This window comes from Heloderma suspectum, chromosome 8 (genome assembly GCF_057233095.1).
Source record: "Heloderma suspectum isolate Gila_16-S chromosome 8, 16-S_ref, whole genome shotgun sequence".
Classification (NCBI taxonomy): Eukaryota; Metazoa; Chordata; class Lepidosauria; order Squamata; family Helodermatidae; genus Heloderma; species Heloderma suspectum.
In genome coordinates this window covers 37,212,191-37,230,696 of record NC_139465.1, presented here as the reverse complement: position 1 = coordinate 37,230,696, position 18,506 = coordinate 37,212,191, and the positions used below count along the sequence as shown (strand labels likewise).

At 46.2% G+C, this 18,506-nt stretch overlaps 1 protein-coding gene across 1 annotated transcript in view; it reads right to left on the bottom strand.

Moving 5' to 3' along the window:
• BCO1 (beta-carotene oxygenase 1) overlaps positions 1-18,035 on the bottom strand; it is a 59,556-nt gene extending 41,521 nt beyond the window's left edge. The window contains 2 exon segments of the mRNA XM_084812891.1: positions 3,625-3,753; positions 17,897-18,035. Of these exon segments, the coding sequence (XP_084669017.1) occupies positions 3,625-3,753; positions 17,897-18,035 (268 nt within the window).
• Between the last annotated feature and the right edge of the window lie 471 nt (positions 18,036-18,506).

The window sequence follows — 18,506 nt, the reverse complement described above, 5'->3', positions numbered from 1 at the left end:
GCCACAAGTGGGTAGGGGACAGGCAGGGGGTCACTGCCCCATTTGCCCCCAATATAGAGATGCCTCTGACTGGGAGGGCCTTCTGCATGCAAAGCAGGTGCTTTCTGCTGAGTTACAGCAGGCCAGTTTGCAGGATATGACAGCCCACCATGGGTTGATTTACCCGTGAGAAATTGTGGCACGTGCTGGCCGCCATTATGAATGTGCAATCCCCAGCCGGGGGTTGCCAGGGCTTGTCATGTGACCCGAACTCAGGCAGCAGGACTCATTTCAAGGTTAAACAACCCTTGCATAACCCTAAAACACACCAGGAGTTCTCCTTTAACCCATAGCAGGATTTAGGGAAAAGGGATCTAAATCATGAGTCCAAACACACTGCTAGATATTTAGAAATAGAGCGAAAACCAAGGAGAGCTATAGTTGAATTTGAACCTATGAAATTGCCTCTTTGGATTAGACCTCTGTTCTTCCTAGTAGGGCTGCTTGAGCAATTCGGGGGGGGGCACATTCCAGAGTGAACTCACCCCATATACAGCTTCTGAATTAACATGTGGATCAGAACGTGCTCTGCTCTGGAATTTGCACTCCAACTGATGGGAAAACCAACAATTCTTAAGCTCCCCTAAATTCTCCCCAAATCACTTCAAAGCTCATTTTGGCTGCTTTCCATTTGCATTTTTGATCGGTGTTTTGGCTCGTTCGAACACAGAAAGTGCACATCTATTTTTCAAAAGTGTGCACTTCTGCCCCCCACTGATTAAAGTGTGAACATGTTTTTTTAATGTGCATTTCAAAGAGCAAATTTTTCAAAAATATGCATTTTTCTAACACAACCGAAAGTTCTGGAATTTGGGGACATTCCAGGAAAGAAGGGCTCCTGCTCACATTTGCATTCGGGATCGTGAATGGGACACGTTTGCATGATTTGCAAATATAAATGAAATTATCTTACTTCCCTACCAAAGGCTTGCTCTTTTAGGGATGTACAAAAGTCACTTACCTTTTCGAAGGGTGACATTTGCGGTTGGGGGAGGCACTCCGTCCCTCCCTCTGAAATTCTCTCTGGCCGGCTCTGCTCCGCGGAGATTCCGCAGAGCCACCGGCCAGGGCCACCCGCAGCTGGACATCTGGCCACTGGGCAGCCTGCACAGGGACGCAAATGGCGGCGGCCGTAGCCGCTGCCATTTGTGTCCCTGTATTTTGCTGTGATAGGCTATGTAAATATTTACGTAGCCTATCACGGCAAAAAAAAAACACCCCATGAACGCAAATGGTGGTGGCTACGGCAGCCGCCATTTGCGTTCCCTTTTTTTTTGCCATGACAGGCTACGTAAATATTTACATAGCCTATTACGGGGGAAAAAAAGGGAACACAAATGGCGGCCACTACACCATTTGCGCCCCTCTCTTTTGTTGTAATAGGCTACGTAAATATTTACGTAGCCTATCACATGGCAAAAAAAAGGTAACGCAAATGGTGGCTGCTGTAGCCGCCATTTGCGTCACCTTAGTTTTGCTGTGATAGGCTATGTAAATACTTACGTAGCCTATCACGGCTTCCGCAGGGATGCAAATGGCGTCCCTGCGTTAGCCATGATAGGCTATGTAAGTATTTACGTAGCCTATCATGGCTATATGGAAGAAGTGAATGGTGGCTGCAGATGCGGCCGCCATTCGCAATGCAGCGCGGACAGCAGCAGGTAGGTGCTCTGTTCTGGGCACATTTCGTGGGGTGGGGGGGCGGGGGGTTTTGTTCTGCCACGGATTTCGGGGGCCAAATGCACTAGCGTTCGGCCTCACCGAGATCCGTGGCGGAATTCTCTAACATCCCTATGCTCTTTTAGGGATGGCGGAGAATTCCACCACGGATTTCAGTGAGGCCGAATGCACTGGCATTTGGCCCCCCGAAACCCATGGCAGAACGGACTCCCCCCCACCCCCCCACGGAATCCCCCCCGGGACGAAGCTTACCTGGGGCAGATGTTCCGGTGGTGGCGGCTCTGGCAGCTGGCCTCTTGGCCGACTGCTGCAGACTCAAATGGTGGCTGCCGTAGCAGCCGCCATTTGCGTCTGTCCAGGCTGCCGTGATAGGCTACGTAAGCATTTACGTAGCCTATCACAGCAAAGGCAGCCACGCAAATGGTGGCCACCACGCCATTTGTGTAGCTACCTTTGCCGTGATAGGCTACGTAAATACTTACGTAGCCTATCACGGCAACAACAACAACAAAAAATAGCGTACGCAAATGGCGGCGCCTACGGCAGCTGCCATTTGTGTTTCCTTTTTTCCGCTGTTTTAGCCTACATAAATATTTACGTAAGCTATTACGGCGAAAAAAAGGGGATTGCAAATAGCGTAGTGGGTGCTATTTGCGTTCCTTTTTCCCCCCGCCATAATATGTTAAGTAAATATTTACGTAGGCTAAAACTGCGGGGAAAAAAGGAATGCAAATAGCGCCCACTACGCTATTTGCGTTCCCTTTTTTCGCTGTAATAGCTTACGTAAATATTTACATAGGCTAAAACAGTGAATAAAAGGAAACGCAAATTGCGGCCGCTGTAGCTGCTGCCATTTGCGTACGCGGTTTTTTCCCCCCAGAAGGCTGCCCAGCGGCCGGATGTCCGGCTGCAGGTGGCCCCGGCCAGCAGCTCTGCAGAATCTCCGTGGAGCAGAGCTGGCCGGATCAGGATTTTGGGGGGAGGTGCGGAGCACCTCCCCCCCCCACGAATCACCCTGTCAAAAAGGTGACTTTCGTACATTCCTACGTTCTTTGCTGTTCATCCCCTGATGTGCGTCTCCATCTTGTGGTAACTAGAAGTATGCATTTTTCTTTTTTTAGCACAAAGATCCCATTTATTTAACACTGCTAGTAGCCATGGATAGACCTGTTGTTGGAGTTGCTGTGGCAGTCGTCACTAAAGAGATGCATTATACACTTTTTCCAAGGAGCCTCTTCGATTTGGTTTTTGGAGGGCCTGTGCCCAGTATCTGATAGGGTTGCCTTCAAAAATGGGCCAGAAACTTGTTGGTTCAAAATAGGGCAGTGAGCCTATTAACAGCGACTGGCCAACGAGATCATATTATGCCAGTGCTGTTTCATCTGCACTGGCTGCCAGTCCATTTCCGGGCCTGATTCAAAGTGCTGGTACTGACATTCAAAGCCCTAAATGGCCTGGGGCCAGACTACCTGAAGGATCATCTTCTACATAAACCTACCCGGATCCTAAGATCAGCTTCAGCAGTCTTCCTCTGGGAGCCCATGCCAAAAGAAGTGAGGTTGGTGGCTACCAAGAAGAGGGCCTTTTCTGCTATAGCACCCTGGTTGTGGAATGAGCTTCCCAGAGAGGTTCACCAGGTGCCTACATTGTGCTCGTTTGGTACCAGGTGAAGATCTTTTTATTCTCCCAGGCATTTTAGGTTTGGGGTTTGTTTTTATTCGCTACTGTATTTTAAATGTCTTGCTGATAACTTCTGTTGATTATTTTATTTTTATATTGTAGTTTTAAACTTTTATATTGCATTTTATCAATATTTTATTGTTTCATATTTTATTGTTTCAATTGTTGTGATCTATCCAGGGAGTTTCGGCTGTTGGGCAGTATAAACATATAATAAATAAATACCATTTTTGATTGTAAAACTGTGCAACAGAGCCATGCCGTTGAACCAGTGATTGTATTTGCTTTCCCCAATGGTGTGCATGCCTAGACTGTTATGGAGGAGAATCCCTTCCACCCAGCTTGGGATCTCACCTGTAAAAAGGAAATGCGGCACATTAGGGATGGAGAGCTGGTTTCGTGTCATTGAGCTCCAATAAGATATTTTCCTCACACAGCCCAAAATCACACAACCCTTGCTCCATCCAGCACAACAGAATAATCCTAGGATCGACTTTGTGATTTATCAAAAGTGACTGGACTGAAGGGGTGTGACCACCACCCTGTGACTTAGGAGTCTCCCCAACACAAATAAGTAATTATACTCAAGTGACACTGGCACCACTCTCAGTTTGCCATATTCCCCTAGCTGGGGAATATCTTTAAAACTCCAGAGTATTTATTTATTCTATTTATTTTCAACATTGGTATACCACTCCATATCTGAAACACATTCTGGAGTGGTGAACGTAAGAGGAAAAATAGTAAAAAGATTAAAAGAATTAAAGCACCATATTAGAATTATTCTTTTTAAAAAACAGAATGCAGATAAAAATGGTGGCTGGTCAGTTAAGGAATGCTTCCTGGAATAGAGCTGTTTTTAAGAGGCACTGAAAACAACCCAGTGTTGGTGCCTGCCTCACCTCCCGAGGCAAAGAGTTCCAAAGAAAAGGGGCCACCACAGTGAAGGCTCTTCTCTGGGTAGACTTCACTTGAGCCATAGGTCCATGTGGAACCACCAGGAGCATGCCCTCTGATGACCTTGGTGACCAGGCTTTCAGGAAATTGGAGGACAGATTTTTTATTTATTAAATGTATTAATCACCCATCTGGCTAGTCACCCAGCCGCTCGGGGTGATGTACAGAAACAGTTCAAAACAATAAAATTCTACATTAAAAACATCATATTTCTAAAAATACCCTAAAAAGATAAAGGTAAAGGTGTCCCCAACCAGTCGTGTCCGACTCTAGGGTGTGGTGCTCATCTCCATTTCTAAGCCAAAGAGCCAGCGCTGTCCGAAGACGCTTCCATGGTCATGTGGCCGGCATGACTGAACACCGAGGTTCACGGAATGCTGTTACCTTTCCCTCCGAAGCCGAAGTGGTATCTATTTATCTACTTGCAATTTCTTGCTTTCGAACTGCTAGGTTGGCAGGAGCTGGGACTGAAGATGGGAGCTCACTCTGTCACTCAGCATTCGGCTCTCGAACTGCTGTCCTGCCGACCTTCCTGTCTGCAGTTCAGCGTCTTAACCACTAAGCCACCGCGGCCCCAAAATACCCTAACCCACCCCAAATGCCTGCCTGAACAATCACATTTTTAATGCATGGTGGAAGCTCATTAAAGAGGGGGCATGGCAGAGTTCCCTAGGGAGGGAGTTCCACAGAGTGAGGGCATCCCTGGAGCCAGACACAACACTGCCCCCACCTGCATTGCAGTGGATGCAGACTAGGGGCTGGCCTGCCAAGACGGCTGATGCTGTTGCAGCACAAGAACCTCCAAACCCTTAGGCAAAAAAGAAAGAAGCTGTGCTGCAAACCCTGCCAATGGGGAGCCCTACCTGGGAGAAACAGTTGAGAATTTCTCCTCCCCCTGGAGAAATTCGGTGAAATTGTCCCCCAAATTTCTCTCTCCACAAATAAGGTGGAGAATGTCAAGAGGTCATTTGCGCACAGCTCTGCTTTGTTGCAGTGGGTATGGTGTTTTTAGGAATATGCAGGTGCTACCAGACACAGGTCACACGTGCTAGTCCAAATGGCATATTGGATCAGCAGGGTGGCATCATCCAAACAAAGGAAAGTTGTGCAAACCCCCTCCCCATGCTGCTTTAACCTACAGCAAGGAAGAGGAGCAACTGCTGAGGGCGCTTGTCAGTGGGCCCCTGACAGAGTATGGGCCCTCACATGTTCCCCAACGACTGGTGTACATTGGCATACTGTCTCGGATAGCGGAGGTAGCATATAGCCATCAGGACTTAGCAGCTACTGATAGCCTTCTCCTCCAGGAATTTGTCTAACCCATCCAAATTAAAGCCATCCAAATTGGTGGCCATCGCTACGTCTTGTGGTAGTGAATTCCATAGTTAAACTATGCGCTGTGTGAAGAAGGACTTCCTTTTATCTGTCCCGAATCTCCCACCAATCAGTTTCATAGGATAACCCCAGGTTCTAGTATTTTGAGAGAGGGAGAAAAATGTCTCCCTATCCACATTCTCCACACCATGCATAATTTTGTAGATCTCTATCATGTCTCCCCTGACCCTCCTTTTTTCCAAGCTAAACGATCCCAGCTGTTATAAGCTTCTCTCACAGGGGAGATGTTCCAGCCTATTGATCATTTTAGTTGCCCTTTTCTGCACTTTATCCAGCTCTACAATATCTTTTTTTTTAGATATGGTGACCAGAACTGCACACAGTATTTCAAGTATGGCTGTACCAGAGGAAACAGAAGCTTGAAGCAGAATTCTGCTTCCAGCTTGGATCTAAAACTATCATTCAGGTGAAACTGCTATCATTTTTCACATTAGTGATAAGATCTCCAGGTGACTTGAGCTGGCAACACGCAGTAGAAATCAATGCCAATACGTCTTTTAAACCTGGCATTTCCACAGTGCTGATGGGTCTTGAACTTGTTTAGTTTTGAAGACGTTTTTGGATCTGGTGTTGTAATGGAGAACTTTTCATAACAATGAGGGGACAGCTTCTATTTACTAAACTTCTGAAGTGCCAATCATTATGATGGGTGGGATGCAGGTGGTAGGAGGGAGAAGAACCCTGAGTATCTTTGTGTGCACACTCATTGCATCCCTGCTGTGAGAAACCTGTTCATTTAGGACAGGGGTGTTGAACCCCTTTTAGCTAGGGCCGTGCACCGCTTTGGTTCAAAGTTCGAATAACAAGGTGAAACAGGCTGATTCGGAGGTGCCTCATCATGATCAGAAGCAGATCAGAATAGCAATGTGGTGTCCCGAAGCGGCTCATCGATGAGGCACCTTGTCCATCTCAGAGATTCATAGCTCTTCTTATGCCTTCTGAGCAGCCCAGACAGGCTGCCTCCAAAATGTATCAACTTGTGAAAGATCATGTGGAGGAGGAGGAGGGAGAGGGAGAGGGAAGGGGAGAGGAGGTGGGGGTGCCAAATTATCAGTTTGAGACAGATCCGGCCACTGGGAGGGACAGAAGACCGGGGGGGGGGAGGGGAGAGGAGGAGGTGGGAGTGAGCTTTGTTGTGAATCAGCCTTCGTTTGCTTATTGTGAGAGAGGTGGTGTTACTGGAAAGGAGAGGACTGTCTGAATGTCATTGGGCTAGAGTAGTGGTCTCCAAAGTGGGGTGCACGCGCCCCTATCCATTGGGGTGCACGAGACGCCTAATAGTTCAGCATCCCGATGAGCTGCCACTGTGTGCAATGAAGGTGGTGGCAGCGGTGGCAGGATGGGACGGGAGCCGAGAGGGAAGCTCCGTGGCATTTCTCTCTCAGCTCCAGTGCTATCTTGCCTCTGCTGCGACCACTGAGAGCAACTGCACCAGTCTCTGCCAGGCATGGCAGAGGAAGCTACAGCACTGGAGCAGCAGGCATCCTGCCGAAGGAGATAAAAGCCGAGAAGAAAGTGCGTGCGATGATGACAGCTATGTTAGTTTCTTCCCACGCCACCCTTCGGTAATAAGTTTACAGTTCATTCTTCTTGTTTTTTCATTTAAAAATCCAGAGGCTTTCACTGTAGTTGCTTATCTTCCCCCCACACCTTTTCAATTCTCTCTCAACCATTAGTTTGCCCTTACTTTGAATATATGCACATACATACATATATATATATAGAGAGAGAGAGAGAGAGAGAGAGAGAGAGAGAGAGAGAGAGACTTTCCTTGTTCTTGGCTCCCCTCCACCTCCCCTTCTCAGTTCCTGTATTCCTTCCCTTCCCGTTTTTGATCTCTTTTCCCTAAAAAAATAAAATAAAACCCCCTTTCTCTTCTGTTAGGATTATAATTACCCCACCCACACACACACCGCTCCTTTGCTTGTAGTTTAGAGTTTGCTTTTCTTTTGCTCTTGTGTGTGTATGTGTGTGGGGTTGTGCTGTGTGGAACAGCAAACAGTGTGTGCCAAAGGAGTACACACAGTCCACATTTCCAAAAGCAGTGGGCAAAGCAATACACACATTAACAGCTATTATTTAAATCAAATACTACACTGTATGTTGCAAAGCAAGCAAGCTCAATATGAGGCATCTTTGGGGTCTTGTCAAGGGCAGAGGTGGGCGAGGTGCTGCTGTGCCCTCCTGGCAGGGTTGCTGTGTTGCTTCCTGCCTCTCTCAGTCCAGCAGACAACTGTCCAATGTGCTCACCTGGCAGGGTTGCTGTCTTTGGTTGCTTCCTGCCTACCAGCCAGTGTTTTCCCATACAGTTCAGCCATAGAGAACCTGAGGTTATTGACTGTGAATAGGAAAGTAGTACTGGGGGAAAGGGTTTATGTGCACTTCAAAGAAACCTACAGCAGAGTTTAGGGATAGTGACGTCCTCACCACTTCAACACCTAACTTGATGATCTCTTTATGAACTTTGGTTTGAGTTTCTGAGAATAGCACATTTTACCTGCACCGAGCGCAAAAACCCTTGGGCCAAACTGTCTGAGATTTGGCAGGTGGAACTCCCTCCAGGGGGGCTCTGCACTTCCCAACTTTCATGCACTTCTGTGCAAGCAGTGAAAAGTTATAGCTCTTTGCTTTGAGAGATTTCCTTGGAAAAAATCAAATTTCACCTGCACCTAGCACAAAAACTACTTGGCCACATTGCCTGAAATTTGGCACGTGGGCTCCCCTCCATGGAGGCTGAGAGTTCTCCAAATTTCATGCATGTATCATGAAAACTGAAAAAGTTATGGCCGTTTGTGTTTTGTGATGCAAGTTAATGAGAAAATGCCAAACACAAGTGCTTCAATGTACAAATCTCGCTTCGGATTCGGATCCGAGTTGAAGTGGATAAGGCCTGAATCGGCCCAAAGCAAAGCAGGGCCACTTCGGAAGGTCGGAAGCGGCATCTGAGGCAGAGGGGGGAGGGGTCCGTGCACAGCCCTACTTTTAGTCAAAGGGCTGAATTCTATTTCAGAGAAACTCTTGTCTTGGAGGCTGCATTGCAGTGATGGGTGAGGCTGAAGACAAAACAAGCAGGCCCAAAATATGAGCAGATTTTAGCTTAAAGCTCTTACTGCCACTAACCAAGCCTTTCAAGAGGAATTTCAGCCTTTTAGAATGGGGAAAAAACGGCACAAACCCCAGAAAACCACCAAATGATCAGTGTTTGGAGGAAAGGGGCAGGTTCAGAGGAAGGAGGCATGGCCATCTGAGGAGACCTTGGGGGGTAGATTTGATTCCCGGCCTGAGATTTTGCACACCTGATTTGGGAGAAAGTAAACTTGGAGGTGCCCTCGGGACAAAAACTAACCCTGCTTCCTGCCTCCATGACCCCAGCTACTGAAAATCAAGCATTGCCTTATATGCATAGCTCCACCTCTTCATCTGCATAGCCCTGCCCTGGCCTCATGCTGGAGTGCAGTGGAAAGTTGGGAGCTGGTGTTTTAAACTGACAACCTACAACAAAATGTTGCAGCCTCCTAACAGGAGCACTTCCATTCAAGCTTCCAGCGAGCCACACCATTCTCCAGAATACTCCTTGCCCTCTATTTTCTGTTTTTCCTATTCCAACTGACACTTAACTGTTTGGGGCTGCTGAGAGTGCTCAGTTCTCACTGGGCTGTTTTGGAGAGGGGTTATCCCCTTCAGTTTTGTTTAAAAAAACAAACAAACCTGTATTCTGCAAACCTCAGGGTCCATCCAAGGTTGTTTCTCAGTGACCCTGTTTTGGTTCCATTCCTATCTGCACTCACCGCTTGAGTTTGCTTTTAGAAGGAGCAACAGATTTACATTACAAGTTAGATATTAGATTACAGGCTTTCTAAGCCAGTGTGTGGTATTGCAGTTAACGTCTTGGACTAAGACTGTAGGGGGAGTTCAAACCCCAACTCAGCCAGGCACTCACTCTCTCAGCCTAACCTACCTCACAGGACTGTTGTGAGGCAGGGCACTGTATGCTGCCCTGAGCTCCTTGGAGGAAGGGTGTAATAAAAATGTTGTAAAAACAAACAAACATCACAACTCAAGGGAAAGGAGTACTTTCACACCCATCTCCTGTCAGCCACTGCCAGAAAGAAAGAAAGAAAGAAAGAGAAAGAAAGAAAGAAAGAAAGAAAGAAAGAAAGAGAAAACAGGATAGAGTGACATCTATATACAGGTTTCCGTGTGTGTTTGACAATTCCGCCTTTGCCATTCAGGAAGTAACAAAATATAACTGGAGGGAAGAAGGGGTAAACCATGAAAAGGGAAAAAAAGAAAACGTGATAGGAAATGTGGGGAGGGGAAGAGGATGGCACTGGATCTCCCTTCCTTGAGGTTCTTATTATCTCTAGTTTCATTCCAAGACACTTTGGCATTTACATTTTTAAAATGCAGAGGAAAGAATCAGGCAACTCTACAACGCCAATGTTACGTGAATCCATTCCAGGCTATTTGGTAGAGAATGCTTAGATCAACAGAAAAGTGTGTGCGTGTGATGAGTCTAAAACCTAACGTACAGCGCAACCCTATAAACTTGTCCACCCAACAGTTCGTCCCATTGAGCTCCCTGGGACTTACTCCCAGATAAAAGCAACAGCCAGAGGCTACTGCAGCCTTTCGCAGAAGCGGCGACTCAGGTTGCAGCCCTAAACGCCCGTACCTTTCAGGTGCTCCCGCGCCAGTTATGTTGAACTAGAACTCACATCATCCCCAGCCAGGGGATGACGGGACTTGTAGTCCAACCCATCTCGCCTCGTAGCACCTGAAAGGTAAGCGCGTTTAGGGCTGCAGCCTGACCCACCCCTCACAGGCTACAATGCTGAATGCTCTTCCTAGGGAGTAAGCTTACTTACTCGATGGGGCTTGCTTACTCGCTTGAGAGTAAATTGGACTGCGCGCCTTTCTTTCACGCCGCTTTCCCCCCTTTCGCTTTCTCTCTGCTCCTTCGGATCGCTCCTTTGAGCCTTGTCACATCAAGGAAAAAGACCCCCCCCCCATCTCTGCTGCCTCCCCTGCAGAGGAGATAATATCAGAGGATGATATCAGAGGAGATGATAACCAAGTTGTCATCTTGCATCAGTAAGGGTCCAATCCTATGCATGTTTAGACCAAAAAAAAAAAAAGTCCTACAGCTCCCAGCATGCCATAGGCAGCATGGCTGGCTGAGGCATGCTGGGAATTGTAGGACTTCTTTTCTGTCTAAACATGCATAGGATTGCACCCTAAAACTAATAACTTTGGTATTGTTGAATCTTCCTATTCAACCTTATTTTTTTAAATAAAATTGAGTTATGAGCTGCATAACTAGACATATTAATAGAAACTGTATTTACTCTATTTACTAACTGAAAGGAAATTTAAAAAGCTCAATTCTTGAATAAGAATCATGCACATTAGAGGGGAAAAGTATAACTTTGTTCCTGTGGATGTCTGTTTCTCCATATTTAAAAAGCTCAATTCAAACTAAGGAGAGGATCTCTTCACTTTTTAAATTCATTTGGTAACTTTCCTTGTTTCCCCTTTCTAGAAACTGATATATCTAAGTTTAGGCCAAGGACCACATTAAACTATCAAATCAGAATTATATAACCTGCTGTGATTTGTATTAGTAAGTCAAAAAATTCATTGTTTAATATTTGGGGCATAAACATTGCCTATTGTGTATTTTCCCCAGATACACGAGGCATTTATTGTGTGTTCATCATTCCCCACTCATGGTTGTTTATAGGTTCTTTAGATGATGTTTAACTTCTGTGTCTAAAGAACACTTTTGGTGAGTTCTTTTAGGGCATGGCATTTGTCGTATTATTTTGAAAGCGAAAGAAAACACCTTTTTTACTTGTGAATTTGTGCTATTCTGCCATATTACAGTGCCACCTAGAGAATAGGTAGCAGAAAAGCAGGGAAGGAAACATTCTTCATTTAGTGCTTGAATCTCAGTTCTGCGACAAAACTGAAAGTACATACAGTGGACTAACAGCTGATTAACAGCCTTGTGTAGAAAAGCTCGTAGAGATCTTGTTTTTTCCCCATGCAACTGAATTGAGCACATCATTATTCCTCCCACCTCCATCTGCCTCCCCTTCCTCTATAAATCTCCACCTGAGACAAATGTTCAGTTGTAAGCTCCTCAGGTACACAGCGGTCTTCTTGTCTATTATTCCATAAATCACACAGATGCCTCCGTATAAATGTATAAACAAACATTGTTGTGGGATTGCGTGTTCATTTATTTATTAGGTATTCATTTATTTATTAGGTATATTACCCAATAGCCAGAGCTATTTGATTAAAATGGATGGGACTCTCCCTGTGGATGAGTCTCAAAGCAAAGGCTGGTCACACTCTGGGACATGAGGAAAGAATTGTAATATTCCTTAATGATACAGGATGGCCAGTAGATGTATCTTTGCGGAGGTTAGCTGTCAGAAGATGGATTCTTGATAAGAAGATCTCTCTGGAGTGTTTTGAATGAGAGGTCCATCAGAGCTTGGAGAAGGTAATACACCCAAAGAAGGAGCTGAGCAGTGTGTGTGAAGTGGTAACATTTTGGGATACAGAGAAACACAGAAGGAGAGAGAAGCTGGGTTCTTGAGTCATGGCAGCAATTCCTGGGTTGCCAGGAATTGCAGGGATGAATGAAGTGTGCAAGCTGTGTGCTCATTGTTTCTGCTTTCTATTAACAACCCAGGAACGCCCCATTCCTTCGTTGTTTCATGATGTGTGAACCCGGAAACTCTGGGTTATTTATGGGTTAAACAACTGTTGCAGAATTTTACCTTTCCGCTAGGCTCGGACAGAGAACAGGCACCGACTTTTTGTTTGAGTGGATGTTTCTTACCAAAACACCAAGGTGTGGTGCAGTCAACATTTGCCAACGTGGCCCCTCGGCACTGGACCCAGAACAATAGGTGACTTTGGTATTTATATAAACAAGTAAACAAGGCACATAACATAAGCTTTGGTCAGTATTTGGTGCAGCGCTGAGTCAAGGGCTACAAACTTCCTTCAAAGGAAGTTTTCCAGTTTCTAGAGACAAGGGCCCTGCTAGGCATTGTGACTCATGTGCAGTAAGTTAATCAGCCACCATCCTTTAGCACTAATTCAGTCACTACATCCTTTTGCCTACGTGACTCTCAACAGCTCAGCAACACATTCCCATGCTAACAATGCAAGTGGTATTTTTCCATAGCCCAGAGTTAACCCAACAACAAACCATGGACTCTAGTTGTCCCTGCATTTCCTAGGTTAAACAACCCAGGAATTGTTGCGGTGATGTGCAAACCAGGTCAGAAACTGCAATGGCCATGCTGGATGGGAATTATGGGAGTTTCAATCCAACAGATCTGGAGGGCACCAGTTTGGGAAAACCTGATGTACACAGATGATGTTATATTAAAGGATGTCAATGATGATGGATAAGGCCAATGAATCGTGTGACCAGCTGTTCTGATCAGGAAACTATGGAGCAAGGCAGATGGAGTCTCAGTACCTCAGATACCTCCAAGGGCAGAGCTTGCTCCAACAAGAGTCAATCGTTTCCCCCAGGTTCCCCCTCCTAGGCTCCCCCCACCCCGAGGAGTGCGGCATCTTAAAGGGAGAACCTCGTGGCCTGAAGGCGAGTGCTTCTCTTCTCCGTGATTTCTCGCCTTATGCTCTCCCTGCACTGCTGATCAAGAATCGTGGAGGGGGAGATGCTTGACTCACTTGGGTGAACTAGACTTGGGTGGGAGGGTCCCGGCTCAGGGTCTAAGGCTGGCTTCGAAGATAAGCACAGTCAGGTGCATAGCACTGAAACATCTTTTGTTTGAATGCAACAATAAGGACATGATCATAGCGACATCCCAAATAAAGAAAATGCCAGCTGTTTCAGAGCCCCACAGACTGTCCAGACAGAAAGATGTTTGGAAAGTCCCTTCTGTTAAGTTGAACAAAAGGGGCAGTCCGATGGACTACTTTTCAAGTTTTATAAGTTGTGGGTGGCAAAGTTCGGACAACAGGAAGAGGTTGGGCAGGTACAGAAAAGGACTGGCTGAGCCATTTGCCCCTCCATACTCCAGGAAATAAAGCCAGACTGCTCACTTGAGGGAAGGATATTAGGGGCAAAACTGAAGTACTTTGGCCACATCATGAGAAGACAGGATTCCCAGGAGAAGATGCTGATGCTAGGGAAAGTGGAAGGCAAAAGGAAGAGGGGCCAACCAAGGGCAAGATGGATGGATGATATTCTGGAGGTGATGGGCTCGACCTTGGGGGAGCTGGGGGTGGCAACAGCCGACAGGAAGCTCTGGCGTGGGCTGGTCCACGAAGTCCCAAAGAGTCGGAAGCGACTGCCCGAATAAACAACAAAAAAGGGTGGGTCACTTCCTTGTGGTTGCCTGTCCACTTATCGGGGTCATTACTATGAACAGACTGAAGTGTATCCTGTTTCACAAGTGTCCACGTCACAGTGGCCAGGGCTGGCTCCTCCTCCTCAGCGTCGCAAGCTGCTTTTTCCCCTGCTTCCCTCTCTGGCCCGGACGATGGTGGCGGTGAGGAGGAGGAGATGCCACGGCCTACCTGCTTGCTGGCTCTCTGCCTGTCCAGCAAGCACGGAAGCAAGCGGGAGCAAAGATGAGGGCCCTCAAAAACCTGGGGCTGGCATTGCAATCAGCCTCAGGTTCAGTATCAGGGGAACCTGGCTGGGTTCTTCCAGTACAGTGTGGTCCTGAACTTAGGCAGCTTGTTGTCCTCCGTCTCTGAGCCTTGACTATCACTTGAGGCTGGAACCCTGATGGCACCAGATCTGCCCTATCAAGGAAGGCACCAGCTTAATTAGATGGAGTGGTGTAGTGTAACCAGCGTTTGTAGGGACACAACACTGGCACTTTTTTTTATTAGCAGAGACGCTGACTTCATCTGCCACCCCCACCCCTCAGAATGCCCTTTTCCCTCTGAACTTAGCTGCAATCCTCACAGGGGAGGAATGAATTTCCCCAGCAACAATATATTGTGTTACAAAGTATTTTGGGGTGGCTTGGTCTTGAATGGGCAATTAAGGCCCATTCGCTTTACGAAAGACCTGCTCCTGGTGGAGACGAAAACTGCTGGAACTGGTTTGTTGATAAGGATCAATGCAGCTGCCTGGATTTTTGGATTCTCCCTGGGGACATGGCCACGGGGGACTGCCATCATAAGCGCCTGCACTTCCAAATTTATCACTGCATTGGATGAATACAGTTATGGTGGGATGCAAGGAGGAAGGGGATGGAAGGGAAGCTGATTACAGTGTACACACACACACCCTCCAATTTTCCCAAAGGACCAGACAAGGACAATGATTTACCAGGAACAAGTATCAGAAAATAAGAAATGAGTCCTTGGAGGTGAGAAGGAATAGCTGGCCTATACAGTGCCTTGCATAAGTATTCACATACACACACACCCCTTTGACTTTTGCATATTTTGTTGCATTACAACCTGGAATTACATGAATTTTATTAGTATTTCTTGTCAGTGATCTACACACTATAGTCCATAATGTCAAAGTGGGGGGAAAATCTACATATTTTACAAAATGATTTATGAATAAAAAACTGAAAAGTCTGGATTGCAGAAGTATTCACCCCCTTTGCTATGGCACCCCTAAATAAGTGCTGGCGCAACCAACTGCCTTCAGAAGTCACATAATTAGTTGAATGGAGTCCACTTGTGTGCACTTCCAGTGTCACATGATATCAGATTAAACACATCTGTTTCTGGAAGGCCCCAGAGTTTTTTGGAGAGCATATCTACACAAGCAGCATCATGAAGACTGAGGAGCTATCAAAACAAGTCCAGGATAAAGTTCTGAAGAAGCACCAATCAGGGCTGGGTTATTAAAAAAAAAATCCCAACCTATGAACATCCCTGAGCACTGTTAAATCCATTATGGCACAACTGCAACTCTGCCTAGAGAAGGCTGTCCATCAAAACTCAGTGACTGAGTAAGGAGGGTGTTAGTCAGAGAAGCAACCAAGAGGCCAATGGTAATTCTGAAGGAGCTGGAGAGATCCACATCTGAGATGGGAGAAACATTCCATGGGACAACTATCACCGAGACGCTCCACAAAGCTGGGCTTCATGGAAGAGTAGTGAGAAGAAAGCCATTGCTGAAAAGAAAAAAACGTATCAAATCCTGTTTGGATTTTGCCAAAAAGCACGTGGAAGACACAGCAAACATGTGGGGGAAAGTTCTCTGGTCTGATGAGACCAAAATCAAACTGTTTGGACTTACTGCAAAAGGCTATGTGTGGCACAAAGCCAAAAGCATTCATTGCCCTCAGAACACCACCCCCACAGTGAAGCATGGTGGTAGCAGCATCATGCTGTGGGGATACTTTTCATTGGCAAGGACTGGGAAACTGGTCAGGATTGAGGGCAGGATGGATGGAGCCAAATACAAGGCAATTCTAGAGGACAACCGGTTTCAGTCTGCAAAGGACCTAGGACAGGGTGGAGGTTCACTTTCCAGCAGGACAATGACCCTAAACATACAGCCAAAGTTACATTGGAGTGGTTTAAAAACAAGAACCTGAATGTCTTAGAACGGCCCAGTGAAAGCCGATTGCAAATCTGCGGTAAGACTTGAGCGTTGCTGTTCACTGACGGTCCCCATCCAACCTGACAGAGCTTGAGCAATTTTGTCAAGAAGAATGGGCAAAAATGGAAGGATCCAGATGCGCAAAGCCAGTAGAGACTTACCCCAAAAGACTCACAGCTGTAACTGCTACCAAAGGTGCTTCTACCAAATATTGACTCAGGGGTGTGCACGCGAATACTTATGCAACCAACAAATGCCAGTCGGTTTTTGTTTAATTAACTTTTGTGCCACATTAAAACTAAGTTGCACCTTCAAAGTGTTAGGTAAGTTGTGTAAATCAAATGGTAAAAAAGCCAATTAAATCCATTTTAATTCCAGGTGGTAACACAACCAAATGTGGAAAAATCAAAGGGGGGGCGGTGAATACTCATGCCAGGCACTGTATCTATTTAGGGGAGCAGAGGGGGCATTTCCCTCTGCACTTTGAACCTCAGGAAAACCGATGTTTCATTTCTTGCCAATTCCCTAGTTCTATACACAGAGTAGCTATTGTTATAAATTCTAAAGGTAAAAATCTGGGTGTTTTGTTGTTGTTTTTTTTAAAGAAAGATTACTTTTTTCCTGCTTTGATCGACATGGCTATAATTCTTCTGAGATAAAAGATAGCCACAACGAATGCTTTTAAAATATTCTTTTAAAAATGATAATCATAATTGAATGTTGAATGTAATCAAAAGTGGCTCTTGCTGAATCTTGCCCTCTCCACCTCCCCTTGATAAAACCTGAATAGTACAAACCGTGGGGCTATATGGCCAGCGTGACTGAAGACTCCTTGCACAACCATTGCATATCATAAACTCTCATGTGATTAGACTTAGAAAATCAGAAGCTTAGTTAAACCCCTGCTTCGCTGCCCAGAATGTTTAAATCCCCTTGTAATAACGGATTAAGCAATTAATATACATAGTCCACAAAGCAAAAGCACAGCTTGCAATGTATATGGTGCTTTTTTGCATTCTTCAGAACTGGGCCATGATATATTTTAGCTCTCCATAATTTGTTCCTGGATTGATACAGGATGGAAATATACTGGACTCCTTGTACAACCATGGCATGTCATAACAACCGATCATGATGATACCTGCAGTGGTATGGCTTTCTTCCTCCTTCCCCAGCTGTAAGAGTAGCCCTGCCTGCCTCCTCTTTATTCCACAGGGGACAGAGATGTCCCTGGAGGTAGCAAATGCTCATCCCGCACTAACCCCTTGTAGCATTCTTGCTAATCTGGAAGGGCCCGGTATATGCAGCGGTCAGAGCAGGGTATTGAATTTATTCATTCATCTATTGCACTTATAGCCCATAACCCACCCTCCGAACAGGTAACAGGGTATTAATTATTCTCCCCTATTCCACCCTAACACTACTCATGGGGGTAAAAGAAGCCATCATGGCTTCTCCCCCCTGCCCGTGCTGTGCGCATGAGCACAATTTGCCCAATTAACCATGATGCAGCACGGGTTGCTGTGTTGTCCAAACCTGGTGCGGTGTGAGGCGGGGGTGGCTTCTTACCAAGGCCATAACCTTTACTACAAGCCATGGGTTGTGGTGTGGGTAAGAAGCTACCCCTGCCACACACTGCGCTGGGTTTGGACGACATGGCAATGTGCACTGCATCACGGGTAATTATGTAAATCGTGGTCACGCGCATGGTGCTCATGGGGCCAGGGGAGAAGCCATGATGGCTTCTTTTACCCGTGATTGTTCAAACCCAGTCAATAACACCTCACAGGCTCAGACGAATCTCCAGGAGAAGAGAATCGCAAAATCAATCTGCAGCCTCCAAGAATGGCTTTCTGCCACACACTCTTACAGATCCATTTGGCACGTACATGGCATACTTAAATGAGCCTTCCTGGATTACATTAAACTTTAAGATTCAAAGGTTGTAATGGAACGTAAAGGTGGAGACATGTAGGGTGGATTGTGGCCATTTCAGGATGTATAGGTCCTCAGTATCACCTTGGATTGAACCTGGAAGGTAATAGGAAGCTAGATCAGTCAATGGAGCATCAGTGCGATGTGCTCTTGATGGCCACCCCATTAGATTGCAGGCCATAGCATTGTGTACTTGATGAAGCCTCTCAGCTGTCATCAAGGGTGGCCCTACACAAAGCACACG